Below are 16,547 nucleotides of genomic sequence, written 5' to 3' on the forward strand. Positions count from 1 at the left end.
TTCAGAGCACAAGGAAGCCAGGGAGCTATATGTAATGGCAATTAGAGAGATGTAGACAATAGGAGAGTTTTAATGAGGATAGGGAGGATAGAGTATCTTAAATACAAGGCCTTTCTTACATGATGGGGGAAGGAAACAAGCTTTGATTGGAAGCAGTGGGAAGGAGTGTGTTGGAAGGTTTGAAGTGATGGAGCACATCATGTTCTTTGAAAAGCTTTTTTGCAAATGGAGACTACATATTCCAGGAAGGACAGAAGCCGGAAATATTAGCCAGTACAGATATATACCATGACATTCATCCAGGTTTCCACATCAAAACGGATCTATAACTCACTTTTAAGATTTTATTTATTCATGAGAGAGGCAGAGACATAAGCAGAGGAGCCTGACGCAGGACTCATCCCAGGACCCCGCGATCACACCCTGAGCCAAAGGCAGACACTCAACCACTGAGCCACCCAGGTGCTGCCCCCTTTTTAGTTATAGGTAGCTTCTCTAAGAAGCAGATGCCAAGAAACAATTAGCATGCTAAATATGTATAGGGTGGTAGGGGGCAGGTGAGAAGGATGTTTGAAGGAGATAGAGGAAAGGATTGGGTAGCATACAGCAGTTCTAAGAAAGGTGTGCTTAGTCTGATGGTGGCCCTCAAGCCAAAGTTGCTGTTGGAAGGAAAAATCTGCTTTCACAGAAATAGCTTTGTGTTTGTAGTGCCAGACCCATTTGGGCAGATTTAGGAAGAATGGCTTCAAGGCAAATGAGGTGGGTGGGTTAGATGCAGCTTGGTCCAGCATTAGTCGTGTTTTTCTCATGGCCATGATACAGTCACTAGAACCCTAAGGAAATTGACATTGACAAATCTGGTAAATGGCAGGAAGTACCAGTTTCAGAGCTACTCGATTTTAATTGTTGAAAAACAACAATTTACAAGTATTTTGTTGTGCTATTTAAATAGATGTATCAGTATTTTTTTTTTTTCTTTTTTTTGAGAGTGCACAGGTTGGGGGTCCGGCAGGGACAAATGGAAAGGAGAGTTTGGAGCCAGATCTCGTGACCAAGACCTTGGTCTGAACCCAAATCAAATGGGCTGCTTTTTTTTTTTTTTTTTTTAAGATTTTATTTATTGACACAGAGAGGCAGAGACACAGGCAGAGGGAGAAGCAGGCTCCATGCAGGGAGCCTGATGTGGGACCTGATCCTGGGTCTCCAGGATCACACCCCAGGCTGCAGGCAGCGCCAAACCACTGCGCCACCGGGACTGCCCCATCAAGTGGGCTGCTTAACCAACTAGGCCACCCAGATGCTGCAAAGATGTGTCAGTACTCTTGGGGTGGCCAAGAATAGGGAAGAAATGTTTGGGGAGGTATTTCAGAAAAACTGGCCTTCAGGATTTATGTGAAACCAGAAGGCATTTGACGAAATCTTCAACTAGATTATGTAGTATATCTGAAACCTATTGTGGGCAATTGGAAAGTAAATAGAAAAATTAAGATTATGCACGGTCTTGTGTATGGTACTAAGGATTAAGAGAATTTAAAGACCAATCGATTGAGCAGTCTTCAAAGATAACATGTTCCTAGCTTTGCAGGGTAGGTAATGGTGCATTTACAAAGTTGGAGATCTTGAGGGGGGGGGGAGAATGTTGGTGAGTTTGAGGAAACTAGGATACTCAGTTGTGAACAGGTCCAGGAAGGCAGATGGATATCTAGGTCTAATTAGTCATAGAGAGAAGGAAAGCTCATAAAGCCTGTAACCTTTGTGGGAGTTAAGTGAGTAGGATGATGGTAGGGTAATAGAGGTAGATAAACAGGAAGTGGTGGGCATTTGAGAAGAGAAGGCTGAGACTCCTTATGACTTGAGTAAATGCAGAGGCAATACAGCCTTGCACACAAATTCATCCTCTTCAGCTGATTTAGTACAGCACTTGGGAGAGGGTGCTTTATGTATTTCTCTTGCCATGAGTTTTGGTGAGAGTCCTGAAGCCAAAGGTACCATTGGAGAATCCTGTTTCAGAGAAATGAGCTTGGTTAGCAGTTGGTTGGCTGGGTCATGAAACAGCCCCAGTATGACACTACTGTCAAAACTAAGCTTGATGTTGACCGGTGGTGGTTTGTGTTCAGAATTCAGTTTCTTTGTGGTCTTGTAGTCGAAAAAGCACATCCTGAAAGTGATAAATTTGGCTTGGGATCCCAATTTCCACTAGTTGTGGAATGATAGACTTCTTAGGTAATGAGCCTTAATTGGTAGACTGCCCACCCTTGAATTTGAGTACATGATCTTTTACCAATGAATTGTACAATATGTTTTTTTGAGATTTGAGAGAGCATGAGCTGGGGGGAGCTGCAGAGGGGGAAGCCAACTCCCCGATGAGCAGAGAGCCCCATGTGGGACTCCATCCCATGATCCTGGGGTCACCACTCCTGGGATTACCACCGGTGCCAAAGTCGGACACTCAACCGACCGAGCCCTACCCAGGAGCTCTGAACAGTGCAATCTTGGCGCTATCCTTTCTTTCCTATCCCCACAGTTCCTAATATAGTAATTTATAGTATTCAGTTCTGGTTAAACAACTGTTCCAATTCAGTGCTTCCAGTCACTAATTTTATTAGCTTAATGGGCCTGAGGAAATTTTCCAATATTCGATGTTTTATAGTTAACTCCTGGCCTAGTTTGAAGGTAGTTTCCTTAATGTCAAGGAGCCACCTGGTCCGTTCCTGGGTTAAATGCAGTTTCAATTCTTGGTTTTTTTGCAGGGTTGTAGGCTCTACACCCAATGTGTATGATCAAGAGTGTGCCGTACTGACTGAGCCGGCTGAGCATCCCTAATTGTTTTAATAGAAGTTAAGGGATGGAGTTGAAAAGGAAAACTTTGATTTTATAACATGACTTTAGTTAAGAAATGGGCCTAAAATTGGTGACTGAGGGTAAAAAGTAAAAGTGAGAATTCCACTCATCTTTCGTACAGGGGGCTAACCCGTTACGATTCCCCGCAGTTTAAGCCACCCGGCACCTAGCGGATGCCCATCCAAGGTGACGTCCCTCCAACCCCACCCCCAGTCGTCTCCAGCCCAACCCACGTGTGCCGCTAGGCGGCCTGTAGGGGCGGGCTTCGCCCGGAGACGCGGCGGACGTGACGCGGCTCTGACCCCGCCCACTGTGGGCCATGCTGGCCAATCGAGGGCCGGCTTTCCGCGGAGGCGGGGCCGGCGCCGGGGGGCGGGGCCGGGGCGGAGACCGCACGCACTCCATGGTAACGACGCTCGGCCCGAAGATGGCGGCCGGGCGGGAGGGAGTCGCCGGTTCCTCCGGCGCGGGGCCCGGCCCTAGCCAGCGGCGCTGGCGCCGGTCTTCGTGGGCCCGAGGCGTGCTACTCCTGTTGGGCGGCCTCTGGGCTAGCTCCACGTCTGTCCCTGTCTCCTTGCACAGTTCCCCTCCCTGCCGGCACCACGTCCCCTCGGAGGCCGAGGTAGGGCGCGGAGGGGCGGCGGCTGGCGCCGCGAGGGTGGGGTGAGCGGGCGCGGCCGAGGCGGAGGCAGCTGCCGGAACACGTTGGGGGGAGTGGAGCGCGAAGCCGGCCCGGAAGCTGCGCTCCTGGAGGGCTGCCTCGGGCCCCGAGGCCGCGACCCGGCCGCTCCCGGGTGTCGCTGGGGACTCGGGGTCGGCCCCGCGGCCCAGTTGGGCGGCGGCGGCGGCGGCGGCGGCGGCCGGAAAGTTTCTTAAAGGGCCAGTGCGCTCCCGAGGCAAGCGCGCGCCGAGGAGCCCAGCCTGCTGGCCCCGGGTCGCTCCGTCTTTGGCGGTCGTCCGCAGGCGGGGACCAGGCCGCTCTTGAAGTGAGGACGACTTAGAGCGGGCTGCTCCCCCGGGAACGTGGGTCACGCCCGTGGTCTTCCCTTACTTGTCCCGGAAGGCGCCCTGGCGGAGGCGGCGGAGGACGGTGCGGCCGGCGGCAGCCCGAGCGGAGGCCGCTGCAGCTGCGGGGAGCGAGCGCCCGTGCTCCTGCGGGGCTTCCTCCGGGCCCGGCCGCGGGTATGGTTGGAAGCCGCCCCCCGCCCCCCTCCGCCAGCGCGGCGGCCGGCCGGTGCGGACCCTGGTGCCCCGGTGGGTCTGTCTCGCGGGGCGTCGGGATGGCGCGAGGGACTCGCCACGGCACATCGCGGGCCCAGCCCCTCCGTCCGGGCTCGTGGGGTCTGCGGCGGCGCCCAGAGTTGGCGGGTCCAGGGAGTTGATGATGACAACTTGTCCAGGGAGCTGATGACGATTACTTGTCCAGGGAGCTGATGGTGATAACTTGCTGCCCAGGGAGCTGATGACGATAACTTGCTGCCCAGGGAGCTGATGACCATAATTTTTTGCCCAGGAAGTTGATGATGATAACTTGCTGCCCAGGGAGTTGATGACCATAACTTTTTGCCCAGGGAGTTGATGACGATAACTTGCTGCCCAGGGAGTTGATGACGATAACCTGCTGCCCAGGGAGTTGATGACGATAACTTGCTGTCCAGGGAGCTGATGGTGATAACTTGCTGCCCAGGGAGCTGATGAGGATAACTTGCTGCCCAGGGAGCTGATGACAATTAACTTGCTACCCAGGGAGTTGATGACCATAACTTGCTGCCCAGACAGCTGATGACGATAACTTGCTGTCCAGGGAGCTGATGACGATAACTTGCTGCCCAGGGAGCTGATGACAATTAACTTGCTACCCAGGGAGTTGATGACCATAACTTGCTGCCCAGACAGCTGATGACGATAACTTGCTGTCCAGGGAGCTGATGACGATAACTTGCTGCCCAGGGAGCTGATGACAATTAACTTGCTACCCAGGGAGTTGATGACCATAACTTGCTGCCCAGACAGCTGATGACGATAACTTGCTGTCCAGGGAGCTGATGACGATAACTTGCTGCCCAGGGAGCTGATGACAATTAACTTGCTACCCAGGGAGTTGATGACCATAACTTGCTGCCCAGACAGCTGATGACGATAACTTGCTGTCCAGGGAGCTGATGAGGATAACTTGTTGTCCAGGGAGCTGATGACAATTAACTTGCTACCCAGGGAGTTGATGACCATAACTTGCTGCCCAGACAGCTGATGACGATAACTTGCTGTCCAGGGAGCTGATGACGATAACTTGCTGCCCAGGGAGTTGATGACCATAATTTTTTTGCCCAGGAAGTTGATGATGATAACTTGCTGCCCAGGGAGCTGATGGCGATAACTTGTCCAAGGAGCTAATGACGATAACTTGTCCAGGGAGCTGATGGCGATAACTTGCTGCCCAGGGAGCTGATGAGGATAACTTGCTGCCCAGGGAGTTGATGACCATAACTTTTTGCCTGGGGAGTTGATGACCATAACTTGCTGTCCAGGGAGTTGATGACCATAACTTGCTCCCCAGGGAGTTGATGACCATAACTTGCTGCCCAGGGAGCTGATGACCATAACTTGCTGCCCAGGGAGCTGATGACCATAACTTGCTGCCCAGGGAGCTGATGACGATAACTTGCTCCCCAGGGAGTTGATGACCATAACTTGCTGCCCAGGGAGCTGATGACTATAACTTGCTGTCCAGGGAGTTGATGATGATAACTTGCTGCCCAGGGAGCTGATGGCCATAACTTGTCCAGGGAGCTAATGACGATAACTTGTCCAGGGAGCTGATGACCATAACTTGCTGCCCAGGGAGTTGATGATGATAACTTGTCCAGAGACCACACTTTGGGGCTTACTGATCAAAAGTTTCGGGAAGAGGGGGCAGCCCCGGTGGCGCAGTGGTTTAGCGCCGCCTGCAGCCCGGCCCGGGGTGTGATCCTGGAGACCCAGGATCGAGTCCCACATCAGGCTCCTTGCATGGAGCCTGCTTCTCCCTCTGCCTGTGTCTCTGCCTCTCTCTTCGCTCTCTCTGAATGAATAAATAAATAAATCTTTAAAAAAAAAAAAAAAAGTTTCGGGAAGAAGTTGATAGGGGAGCTACAGGCATGGAGAGAATATCGGGGGTTCTCTGAAGACAAAATTCAGGCTTGTTTTCAAGTTACTTGACCACGTCACCAGCTTTACCTGTTCTCCTGCCCTGCAGGTGCTGACCACCTTACACTCCATTTGCCTCCCTCTCTACCTCCTTTCAGTCCTCACTTAAGTTCCCTACGTTCAAGACTCTAGCGGAGTGCTCTAAACCCTTCCTAGTGTGTCTTACCTGTACTATCTTCTGGCGCTTGACCACGCACTGCTGGGGAGAGGGGGGGTATTTCTCATGCATTTCTTTGTAGTCTTGCTTTTGTAGTTCAAACTGTAAGGTTCCTTCAGAGGTGGTTTATGTCTTTGATTCCTCCACAGTATGTAGCCCATAATAATCAGTGTTCTTTGAGGAAAGGTGATAGAGTCTCTAGGGCAAGGCAGCCTGTTCTGATTGAATTTATGATTTATCTTATTACTTTATCCAGAAAGACTGACCTAGAAATTTCCAGTTCAGCCCAGAAACCCAAGACCACTCATTTTTGTGTAATTTACAAAAAGTTCTATACATGACTGTTCATAACCATATGCGCCAAAATATTAAGTTTGGAGCTTGTAGCTGTATTCCAGCTTTTATCATGACACTGCATTTTGGCTGAATTTTATTTATTTTTAGTCCCTTGGCAACTTTTAAGTTTATAATACAGTATTGTTGGCTATAGTCATTATGCTATATATTACTCCAGGGCTTATTTATTTACTGGTTGCAAGTTTGTACCCTTAAACAATATATCCCCAATTCTTCCATCCCTGATGAATTCTTAAAAAAAAAAAAAGGGGGCAGCCCGGGTGGCTCAGCAGTTTAGCACAGTCTTCAGCACAGAGCATGATTCTGGAGACCCCGGATCGAGTCCCACATCGGGCTCCCTACATGGAGCCTGCTTCTCCCTCTGCCTGTGTCTTTGCCTCTTTCTCTCTCTGTGTGTGTCTCGTGAATAAATAAATAAAATCTTTAAAAAAAAATTCCTGCAAAACCCTGTGCTGCTTTCTTTGAATTTAGATTACGGTAAGAGAAATCTATTCCAAGAACTGCAAAATCTCTCCACTAGAGGGAACCTAAATAGCTGCTGCTTCTAGTGGTTGCCGGCATTCAAAACTCCAATCTATATTTGAATATCTCCGTGGATAGGGAGATTATTGCCAGAGACAGCCCCTTTCCTTTTTGAAGATCATCAGTATAAAGTTCTTCTTTTATGGAGCTGAAAACTCTTCCTGAAACTTCCACCCACTATTCCTATTTATGCCTCTTGGCTAAACAAATTCAATAGTGACAGTGCTTCAGATATTAAAAGCAATCTATTGGGATCCCTGGGTGGCGCAGTGGTTTGGCGCCTGCCTTTGGCCCAGGGCGCGATCCTGGAGACCCGGGATCGAATCCCACATCAGGCTCCTGGTGCATGGAGCCTGCTTCTCCCTCTGCCTGTGTCTCTGCCTCTCTCTCTCTCTCTGTGACTATCATAAATAAATAAAAAAGGAGAATTATTTAAAAAAAAAAATAAATAAAAAAAAAATAAAAGCAATCTATTAGGTACTTTTTGAGACTTCTTATCCTTAGTAAATATTCCTAGTACTTCATAGACTATGTAATAGCAAGTCCCTCTAACCATTGCCTTAGCTTTTACCTAAATATAGAGTATAAGCAAGGGATCCCTGGGTGGCTCAGCGGTTTAGCGCCACCTTCAGCCCAGGGCCTGATCCTGGAGACCTGGGATCGAGTCCCACTCGGGCTCCCTGCATGGAGCCTGCTTCTCCCTCTGCCTGGGCCTCTGCCTTGCTCTCGCTTTGTCTCTCATGAATAAATAAACCAAATCTTAAAAAAAAAAAAAAAAAAAAAAGTATAAGCAAGAATTCTTCATTGTACTCCTACTAGTGACTACACTTCTGTTAAATGCTATAAGAAATTCACTTTTTTTTTTTTATTGTGATGGGAAGTACAAAACATGTTGGAAAAAAATACGGAGGTGGGGGTGGCTGGCTCAGTTGGTAGAGTTTGAAACTCTTGGTCTCTCAGTTGTTCCATGTTAGATCTAGAACCTACTCAAAAAAATTTTTTTGACACATTTAACTTGTTTTCAACTAAAACCTCTAAGTTTCGTTTTTTAAATCATGTTAATTAAAACCAAAAAATGGAATAGTATAATGAACTCCCATGGACCTATCACCGAGCTTTAACTCTTACTTTATTCTCTCATTCTTGTTTACTTCCAGCCATTCTCCATCCTCTCACTTGTTATTGTTACTTTTAAGTTTGTTGTTGGGGCACCTGGGTGTTGTGCCCAAGATCGCCAATCCGAGAAACCACCAAGGAGCCGACACCGATGCAATCACACGAGGGATTATTTACAAGCTCAAGCCTGGGTCCAAGTACACCCAACGCAGCAGAGCAGGGACTTGGACCCCGAGACTAAGAGGCTTAGCAACTGTATAGGGGCCAGTGGCCCATGGGATACACAGGAGTTGCACAGTCAGGCTGGTCCGCTGAGCCGGATTTCCGGTTAGGGTGTGCCCTGGTCTTTGATTAGGGCAGGGCAGTGCCCTAAGTAATAAGCAGGTCAGCACAAGGTGGGTGCAGTCCAAAATAGAGTCAGTCCTGCTCTGCTTGTCCAGGGGTAGGGGATTTTGTTCGATTTCCTGGGTCCCACACTGGGAGACTCAGGTGATTAATAACTTGTCTGACTTTTGATTTCAGCCCAGGTCACAGCCTCAGAGTTGTGAGATCAAGTTCCACGTGGGACTCTGCTGGGAGTGGAGCCTGCTTGGGGTTCTCTCACTCCCTTTGCCGCTCTCCCCTCTAAAAAAAATATTATTTTAAAAGGTTGTTTGTTTGTTTGTTTGAAGTAATCTCCATGACCAACATGGGGATCTAAACCGTAACCCCAGGATCAAGAGTGGTATGCTCTACCATCTGAGCCAGCCAGGTGCCCCTAAAAGTTTTCTGGTAAAACTTACATATATTGAAATGCAATAATTGCAATCATGTACTTCCATGTGAAACTTGCAATCACATGATATAGAACATTTCCATGTGTTCAGAAAGATCCCTACCCCATCCTGCGCCAGTCTCCCATTCATCCAGATACTCCAGGCAACAGTTGCTCTTTTTTTTTTTTTAAGATTTTATTTATTCTTGAGAGACAGAAAGAGAGAAACATAGGCAGAGGGAGAAGTAGGCTCCCCCCAGGGAGCCAGATGCGGACTGTGTCCCCTGTCTCCGGGGATCACAACCTAAGCCAAAGGAAGATGCGCAACCACTGAGCCACCCTCGCATCCCTTGATTGTGTTTTGAAAAGTTATATCTTTCAAATAATTTCATTTCATTGAAGTTAACAAATTTATGGATATAAAGTTTTTCTTAATATTGTCTTTATCTTTTAAATGTCTACAAAGGGTTCTGGTACCAATTCCAGTGTATGAGGGGATTTCCACACACCACTAAGCAACTCTCCTACACAAGCTGAAACTCAGTTCTGACACTTATCAACCCAGTGATAGCATCAGATTCCACAGTTTACAAGACTGGCCCCCACTCCACCATTTCAGACACCAATTGTAAATCCAGACTGTCACCTGAGCTTCTGATCAAATGACTTTAGAGTTTCCAGTAACCCCTTCCTTGGGTTGGATTAATTTGATAGAGCAGCTCACAGAACTCAGAGAAAAAATTTACTAGTGGATTACTGGTTTATTATAAAAGTATAATTCAGGAACAACTAGATGGAAGAAATGCATAGGGCAAGGTATAGAGAAATGGTGAGGAGTTTCCCCCCATCAGAGCATTCTGTTCTCCAGGAATCTCTTTCAAGTGATGTGAAAATTAATAAAAGGAAACTTCATTTAGAATGGAGCAGGGAGGGATCCCTGGGTGGCGCAGCGGTTTAGCGCCTGCCTTTGGCCCAGGGCGCGATCCTGGAGACCCGGGATCGAATCCCACGTCAGGCTCCCGGTGCATGGAGCCTGCTTCTCCCTCTGCCTGTGTCTCTGCCTCTCTCTCTCTCTCTCTCTGTGACTATCATAAATAAATAAAAATTAAAAAAAAAAAATTAAAAAAAAAAAAAAAAAAAAGAATGGAGCAGGGAGGTCAGCAAGAGGGAGCTCTCATGTCCTAGCACTCATCGGCAATTGCAGACCTACCAGGTAGTGAGTGATGGGCCTTGCATGTGGATACTACTTTACTATCCCAGCTGGAAGAAGAATGTTTTTCCTCCTTGCCTTGCAATAGTCCAGCCAATGAGAGATTGTTACAACTAAGCCAATGGAAAGCCATTATATTTCAAACTTCCAGTTTATTCCAGTGGACATTTTGCTTATAACACCCTCCCAGTTTCCTTTTCCACTCTATAAAAGACTAGTATTCCTCTTTTGTTCTTCAGACTTGCCTATGGTTTTCTTGTAGCATGCTTGTCCTGGATTGCAATTCTCTGCTATTCCCAAATAAACCCATTTTTGCTGGAAGAATAACCAGCAGTTTTATTTCTGAGTGTAACAATGTTCACCAACAGGAAACTCATCAAACCCCATCCTTTTGGGTTTTATAGAGTCATCATTACCTAGACATGATTGATTAAATCATCAGCCATTAGGGATTGAACTCAATCTATGACCCCTCTCTCCTCAGAGATGGAATGAGTGGAGACTGAAAGTTCCAACTCTCTGATCACATGGTTAGCTCCACTGGCAGCTAGTCCCATCCTCAGATGCTTTCCAAAAGTCACCTCATTCACATAACAAAAAACACCTTTATTGTGGTGCCTGGGTGGCTCAGTCAGTTAAGCATCTGCCTTTGGCTCAGGTTGTGACCTCAGGGTCCTGGGATCAAGACCCATATCAAGCTCTCTGCTCAGTGGAGAGTCTGCTTCTTCCTTTGCCCTTTCCCACCTTGTACTCATGCACATGCTTGCTCTCTCTCTCTCTCTCTCTCTCTCTCTCTCAACTTTAAAAAGAAAATCGTTTTTTTTCTTAATCTTTTTTTTTTTTTTAAGATTTTATTTATTTATTCATGAGAGACACACAGAGAGAGGCAGAGACACAGGCAAAGGGAGAAGCAGGCTCATGCAGGGAGCCTGATGTGGGACTCGATCTGGGACTCCAGGATCACGCCCTGGGCCAAAGGCAGGTGCTAAACCACTGAACCACCCAGGGATCCCTCTTTTTTTTTTTTTTTTTTAAGACATCTTTATTACTCTTATAACTTAGGAAATTTGAAGAGTTTAAGAGCTCTGTGCCAGAAATGGGACAAGAACCAAAAATATTTCCTATTGTAAGTCACACTATCACAGTCCGTAAAGTCTGTAATGTCTTCTGTTTCATTCTTGATATTGGCAGTTGGTGTTATCTCTTTCTCTTGGTCAGTCTGCTTAGAGGTTTATCAGTTATATTAGTCTTCTCAAGGAATTAGCTCTTAGTTTTATTGATTTCTCTGTTATCTTTTAGTTTTCCAGTTAATTGATTTGTTGAATTGACCCATTTAGCAATATGAATTGTGTCTCTCTTTATCCCTGATAATATTCCTTTCTTTGAAGTATACTTTGTCTAATAATATTCTGGCTTTCTTTTTATCAATGTTTTATGATGTGTATTTTTCCATTCTTATGCTTTCAACCCCTTTAGGTCTTTATAGTTAAAATAGGTTTCTTAAAAATAGCAAATAGTTGGATCTTGCTCTGCTACTTACTCTAACAATCTCTGCTTTTTAATGGGAATGTTCAGTCTATTTACATTTTTTTAAAAATATTTTTTTTATTTATGAGAGACAGAAAGAGAGAGACAGAGACATAGGCAAAGGGAGAAGCAGGCTCCTCATAGGGAGCCTGATGGAGGACTTGATCTCCAGACCCAGGATCACACCCTGAGCCAAAGGCAGACCACTGAGCCACCCAGGTGTCCCAAGTCTATTTACATTTAATGGGATTATTCACATAGTTGAATTTGGGTCTGCAATTTAGCTACTTATTTTCTCTATTTCACCTTTTTTGTTTTCTCTGTTCTCCTTTAATATTCTAATTTGATTCTTCTGTTGACTTTTTAGTTATATCTCTACTTTTTAATTTGAAGCTTAATTAAACTACAATAAGATGCGATATATTTGTACTCATGATTAGATTAGTAGTCTTGTATTTATAGCATCTACTTAAAGTTAATATTCATGTTAAATCTAGGAACTTTAAAATACTATAGTTTTATTTGCACCGTGGTCATTTTGCTTTTTTTTTTCCTAAGATTTTTATTTTTAAGTAATTTCTCTACCCAACATGAGGCTTGAACTCAACAACTGTGCGATCAGCTGCCTGCTCTGACTGAACCAGCCAGGTTCTCCCTTTTAATTTAAGTGTAGTTGACACACAGTGTTACATTAGTTTTGGGTGTGCAACATAGTGATTTAAGAAGTTTATACCTGATGCTAAACTCACCACAAGTGTAGCTACCATCTGTCACATACAACACATTAGAATATCACTGACTATGTTTCCTGTGCTGTACCTTTTATTCCTATGATTTATAGATTCTATGACTGGAAGCCTATATCTCCCATTCCCCTTCACCCCTTTTGCCCATCTCTTCACCCCCTTTCTGTCTGGCTCATCAGTTTGATTCTGCTTTTTTTTTTTAAGGTTTTATTTTTTTATTTGAAAGAGCACAGAGGGAGGTGAGAAGGAGAAGCAGACTCCCTGCCAAGCATAGAGTCCAGTGAGGGGCTTGATTCCAAGACCCCAAGATCATGACCTGATATGAAGGCAGATGCTTAACTGAGTGAGCCACCCAGGAGCCCCTGTCTGATTCTGCTTTTTGTTTATTTGCTTAATCATTTTTCTTTTGGTTAGATTTCACCATTTTGCTATTGTTATATATTACCTCTACATATTATAAATCTCAAATTACAATTTTCCAATTTTAATTTTGAAAAGTTAATGTCTCTAAACAAAAAAGAAAATAAGTATGTGTATTATTATGTTGAGGGTCTCCAAGACCACCTTGGGTTTCGTGATTTGCTAGAAGACTCACAGGACTTGACACATAGTTGTACTCAAGCTAAGATTTATTACAGTGAAAGGATACGAAGCATAATCAGCAAAGAGAAAAAGCTCATAGAGCAAAGACTGGAGGAAAGCAGGCACAGGCTTACAAGAGTCCTCTCCTAGTTGAGTCATGTAGGATATGCTTAATTCCTTCAGCTGTAACTTTTAACTGCAAGCACAAAATGTTGTCTGACAAGGAAGCTCATCTGAGCCTATGAGTCCAGGGTTTTTGTATGAGATTGGCACGTCATAATTTCAGTCACTAAAATTTCACTCTGAAGAGTAAACAAGTGTTCAGCATAAACTATATTGTTTCTATTAATACTTTAGGCACAATGAACCTATCTTATCACTTTGGGAAATTTTATATCAATGTAGGGAACTGATTACCATTCATGTTCCAAGATCTGCAAAAGACTGAATGCTATGTCCCCTCCAAAATTTATATGTTAAAATCCTAACTCCCATTGTGATGATTAGGAAGTGGGGTAATCAGGTCATGACAGCAGAGCCATAATGAATAAAATTAATAATACTCTTATGAAAGAGATCTCAGAAAGCTCCTTTGCCTCTTGTGCCAAAGGACACAGTAAGAATATGGCCTTAGAAAACAAGTGGGGGGCCATCACCAGACGCCCAATCTTCAAACACGTTGATCTTGGACCTACTAGTCTTCAAAGTTGTGAGAAATAAATTTCCGATGTTTATAAGCCACCTAGATTATGATATTCTATTATAGCAGCCTGAACTAAGAACCAAGATACCATTTAGTGTCATTTGCATGACCATGAAGAACTTCCTTTAGATTTTTTATAGTGTGGGAAATAGGGAACCCTGGGTGGCACAGCAGTTTAGCGCCTGCCTTTGGCCCAGGGCGCGATCCTGGAGACCCGGGATCGAATCCCACGTCGGCTCCCGGTGCATGGAGCCTGCTTCTCCCTCTGCCTGTGTCTCTGCCTCTCTCTCTCTCTGTGACTATCATACATAAATTTAAAAAAAAAAATTACAGTGTGGGAAATAAATGTGCTGATGATGAATTCTCTTAATTTTTGTTTTTCTGAAATATATTTATGTCCTCTACATTTTTGAAGGGTAGTTTCATTGTATATGGACTTCCTTTGGCACTTTAACTATTTGTTCCACTGTCTTCTGATCTCTATTTTTTTTTTAATTAAAGACTACTTTTTTTTTTTAAAGATTTATTTATTCATTCATTCATAGAGAGCGAAGAGAGAGGCAGAGACACAGGCAGAGGGAGAAGCAGACTCCATGCAGGAAGCCCGATGTGGGACTTGATCCTGGGTGTTCAGGATCACACTCCAGGCTGCAGGCGGCGCTAAACCGCTGCGCCACCAGGGCTGCCCTAAAGACTACTTTTTAGAGCAGTTTTAGTTTTACTGCAGAACTGAGAAGAAGGTATAGAGATTTCCCAAACACCGTGTTCCCCCTCACGTACAGATTCCCCCATTATCAACATCCCCAACCAGAGTGGTACTTTTGTTACAATTGATGAACCTCTATTGGCACATTATAATCACCCAGAATTCATAGTTCACATTATGATCAATCTTGATGGGATACATTTCTTGATGGGGGACAAATACAATTGGTATGTAGGTTTTCTGTATACAGATGTCTTTGTACATAATTTTTAACTCATTTGAGTAAATACCAAAGAGCACAGTTGCTCAGTTGTACTGATGAGGATATTTTCTTTTGTAAGAAACTGCCAAACTGTCTTCCAGAGTGGCTGTGCTATTTTGCATTTCCACCAACAATGAATGAGAGTTCCTGTTGCTCCACATCTTTGGCAGCATTTAATATTGTCCATGTTCCAGATTTTGGTCATTCTAATAAATGGGCTGTAGAATTTCATTGTTTTAATTTGCGTTTCCCTGACGACATAATATGGAGCATCTTTTCATATGCTTGTTTGTTTAGATATTTTGCCCAGTTTTTAATTGAACTGTTCATTTTCTTACTGAGTTTTAAGACTTCTTTGTATATTTTGTGTAATAGTCCTTTACCAAGATGTGTCTTTTGCAAATATTTTTCTTCCAGTCTGTGTGTGGATTATCTTCTTATTCTCTTCATGTTATCCTTCATAGAGCATAAGTTTTTAATTTTAATAAACTCATTCTCTTCATGTTATCCTTCATAGAGCATAAGTTTTTAATTTTAATAAACTCAGATTTATCAATTATTTCTTTCTTGGATCAGTCTTTTAGTGTTGTATCTTTTTTTTTTTTTTTTTTTTTTTTTAAGATCCATCTATTTGAGAGAGAGAGAGAGAGCAAGCAAGCAAGCATGTGTATGAGTCAGAGGTAGAGGGAGGGAATTTTCAAGCAGACTCCCCACTAAGGTAGAACCTGATGCTGGGCTTGTTGCTCATCATAACCTGAGCTGAAATCAGGAGTGAGACATTTAACTGACTGAGCCACCCAGGCACCCCATTTAGTGTTGTATCTAAAAAGTCATTGCCGTACCCAACATTGTCTAGGTTTTCTCCCATGATATCATCTAAGAGTTTTATGTTTTACATTTTACATTTAGGTGTGTAATCCATCTTGAGTCAATTTTTGTGAAGGTATGGCATAAGGTCTGTCTCTGGGTTCTTTTTTTATTTTTAATGTGGATGTCCAGTTGTTCCAGTAGCATTTGTTGAAAAGACTTCTTTGCTCCATTGTATTACCTTTACTTCTTTGTAAAAGATCAGTTGACTGTATTTATATGGGCCTATTTTGGGGCTCTCTTTTCTGTTCCATTGATCTATTGGTCTATTTTTTTCCTTTTTGAAAAGTTTTAATTGAAGTATAGTCAATATATAATATTAGTTTTAGGTGTACAACATAGTGAGTTAACAATTACATACATTATAAAATGCTCACCAGGATAAATGTAGTTACTGTCTGTCGTTATACAATGTTATCACAACATTGTTGACTATATTTCCTATGCTGTACTTTTTATCCCTGTGACTTGTTTATATAACTAGAAGTCTATACCTCTTTATCTCCTTCATCTATTTTGCCTATCTCCCCACCTCCCTCTCCTCTGGCAACCACCAGTTTGTTTTCTGTATTTTTTAGTCTGCTTTTTGGTTTTTGTTTATTTTTTATTTTGTTTTTTTAAGTTTGTTTGTTTGTTTGTTTATGAGAGAGAGAGAGAGGCAGAGACAGAGAAAGAAGCAGGTTCCTGTGGAGCAAGAAAGCCAATGAGAGAGACTCGATCCCAGGACCCTGAGATCATGACCTGAGCTGAAGGCAGATGCTCACCGATTGGGCCACCCAGGCGCCCCTGTTTTTGTTTTTTTAGATTCTACATATAAGTAAAATCATGTTGTCTTTCTCTGACTTACTTCACTTAGCATAATACCTTCTAAGTCTATGTTGTTATGAATGGTGAGATTTCCTGCTCTCATTTATGGCTGAGTAATATTCCATTGTGTAATACGTTATCTTCTTTATCCATTCATCTGTCAATGGGCACTTAGACTGCTTCCATATCTTGGCTACTTACTTA

General features: G+C 44.1%; 1 protein-coding gene across 3 annotated transcripts in view; it reads left to right on the forward strand.

Annotated features, from left to right (window-relative positions):
* Positions 1-3,236: 3,236 nt before the first annotated feature.
* Positions 3,237-16,547, forward strand: part of LMLN (leishmanolysin like peptidase) — a 91,584-nt gene continuing 78,273 nt past the window's right edge. For all 3 annotated transcript variants that reach the window (XM_072811814.1, XM_072811812.1, XM_072811813.1), the window contains exon 1: positions 3,237-3,463. In XM_072811814.1, the coding sequence (XP_072667915.1) occupies positions 3,245-3,463 (219 nt within the window). In that variant the 5' untranslated portion in view covers positions 3,237-3,244. The remainder of the gene's footprint in view (positions 3,464-16,547) is intronic.

This window comes from Canis lupus, chromosome 35 (genome assembly GCF_048164855.1).
Source record: "Canis lupus baileyi chromosome 35, mCanLup2.hap1, whole genome shotgun sequence".
In the NCBI taxonomy this organism is placed as follows: domain Eukaryota; kingdom Metazoa; phylum Chordata; class Mammalia; order Carnivora; family Canidae; genus Canis; species Canis lupus.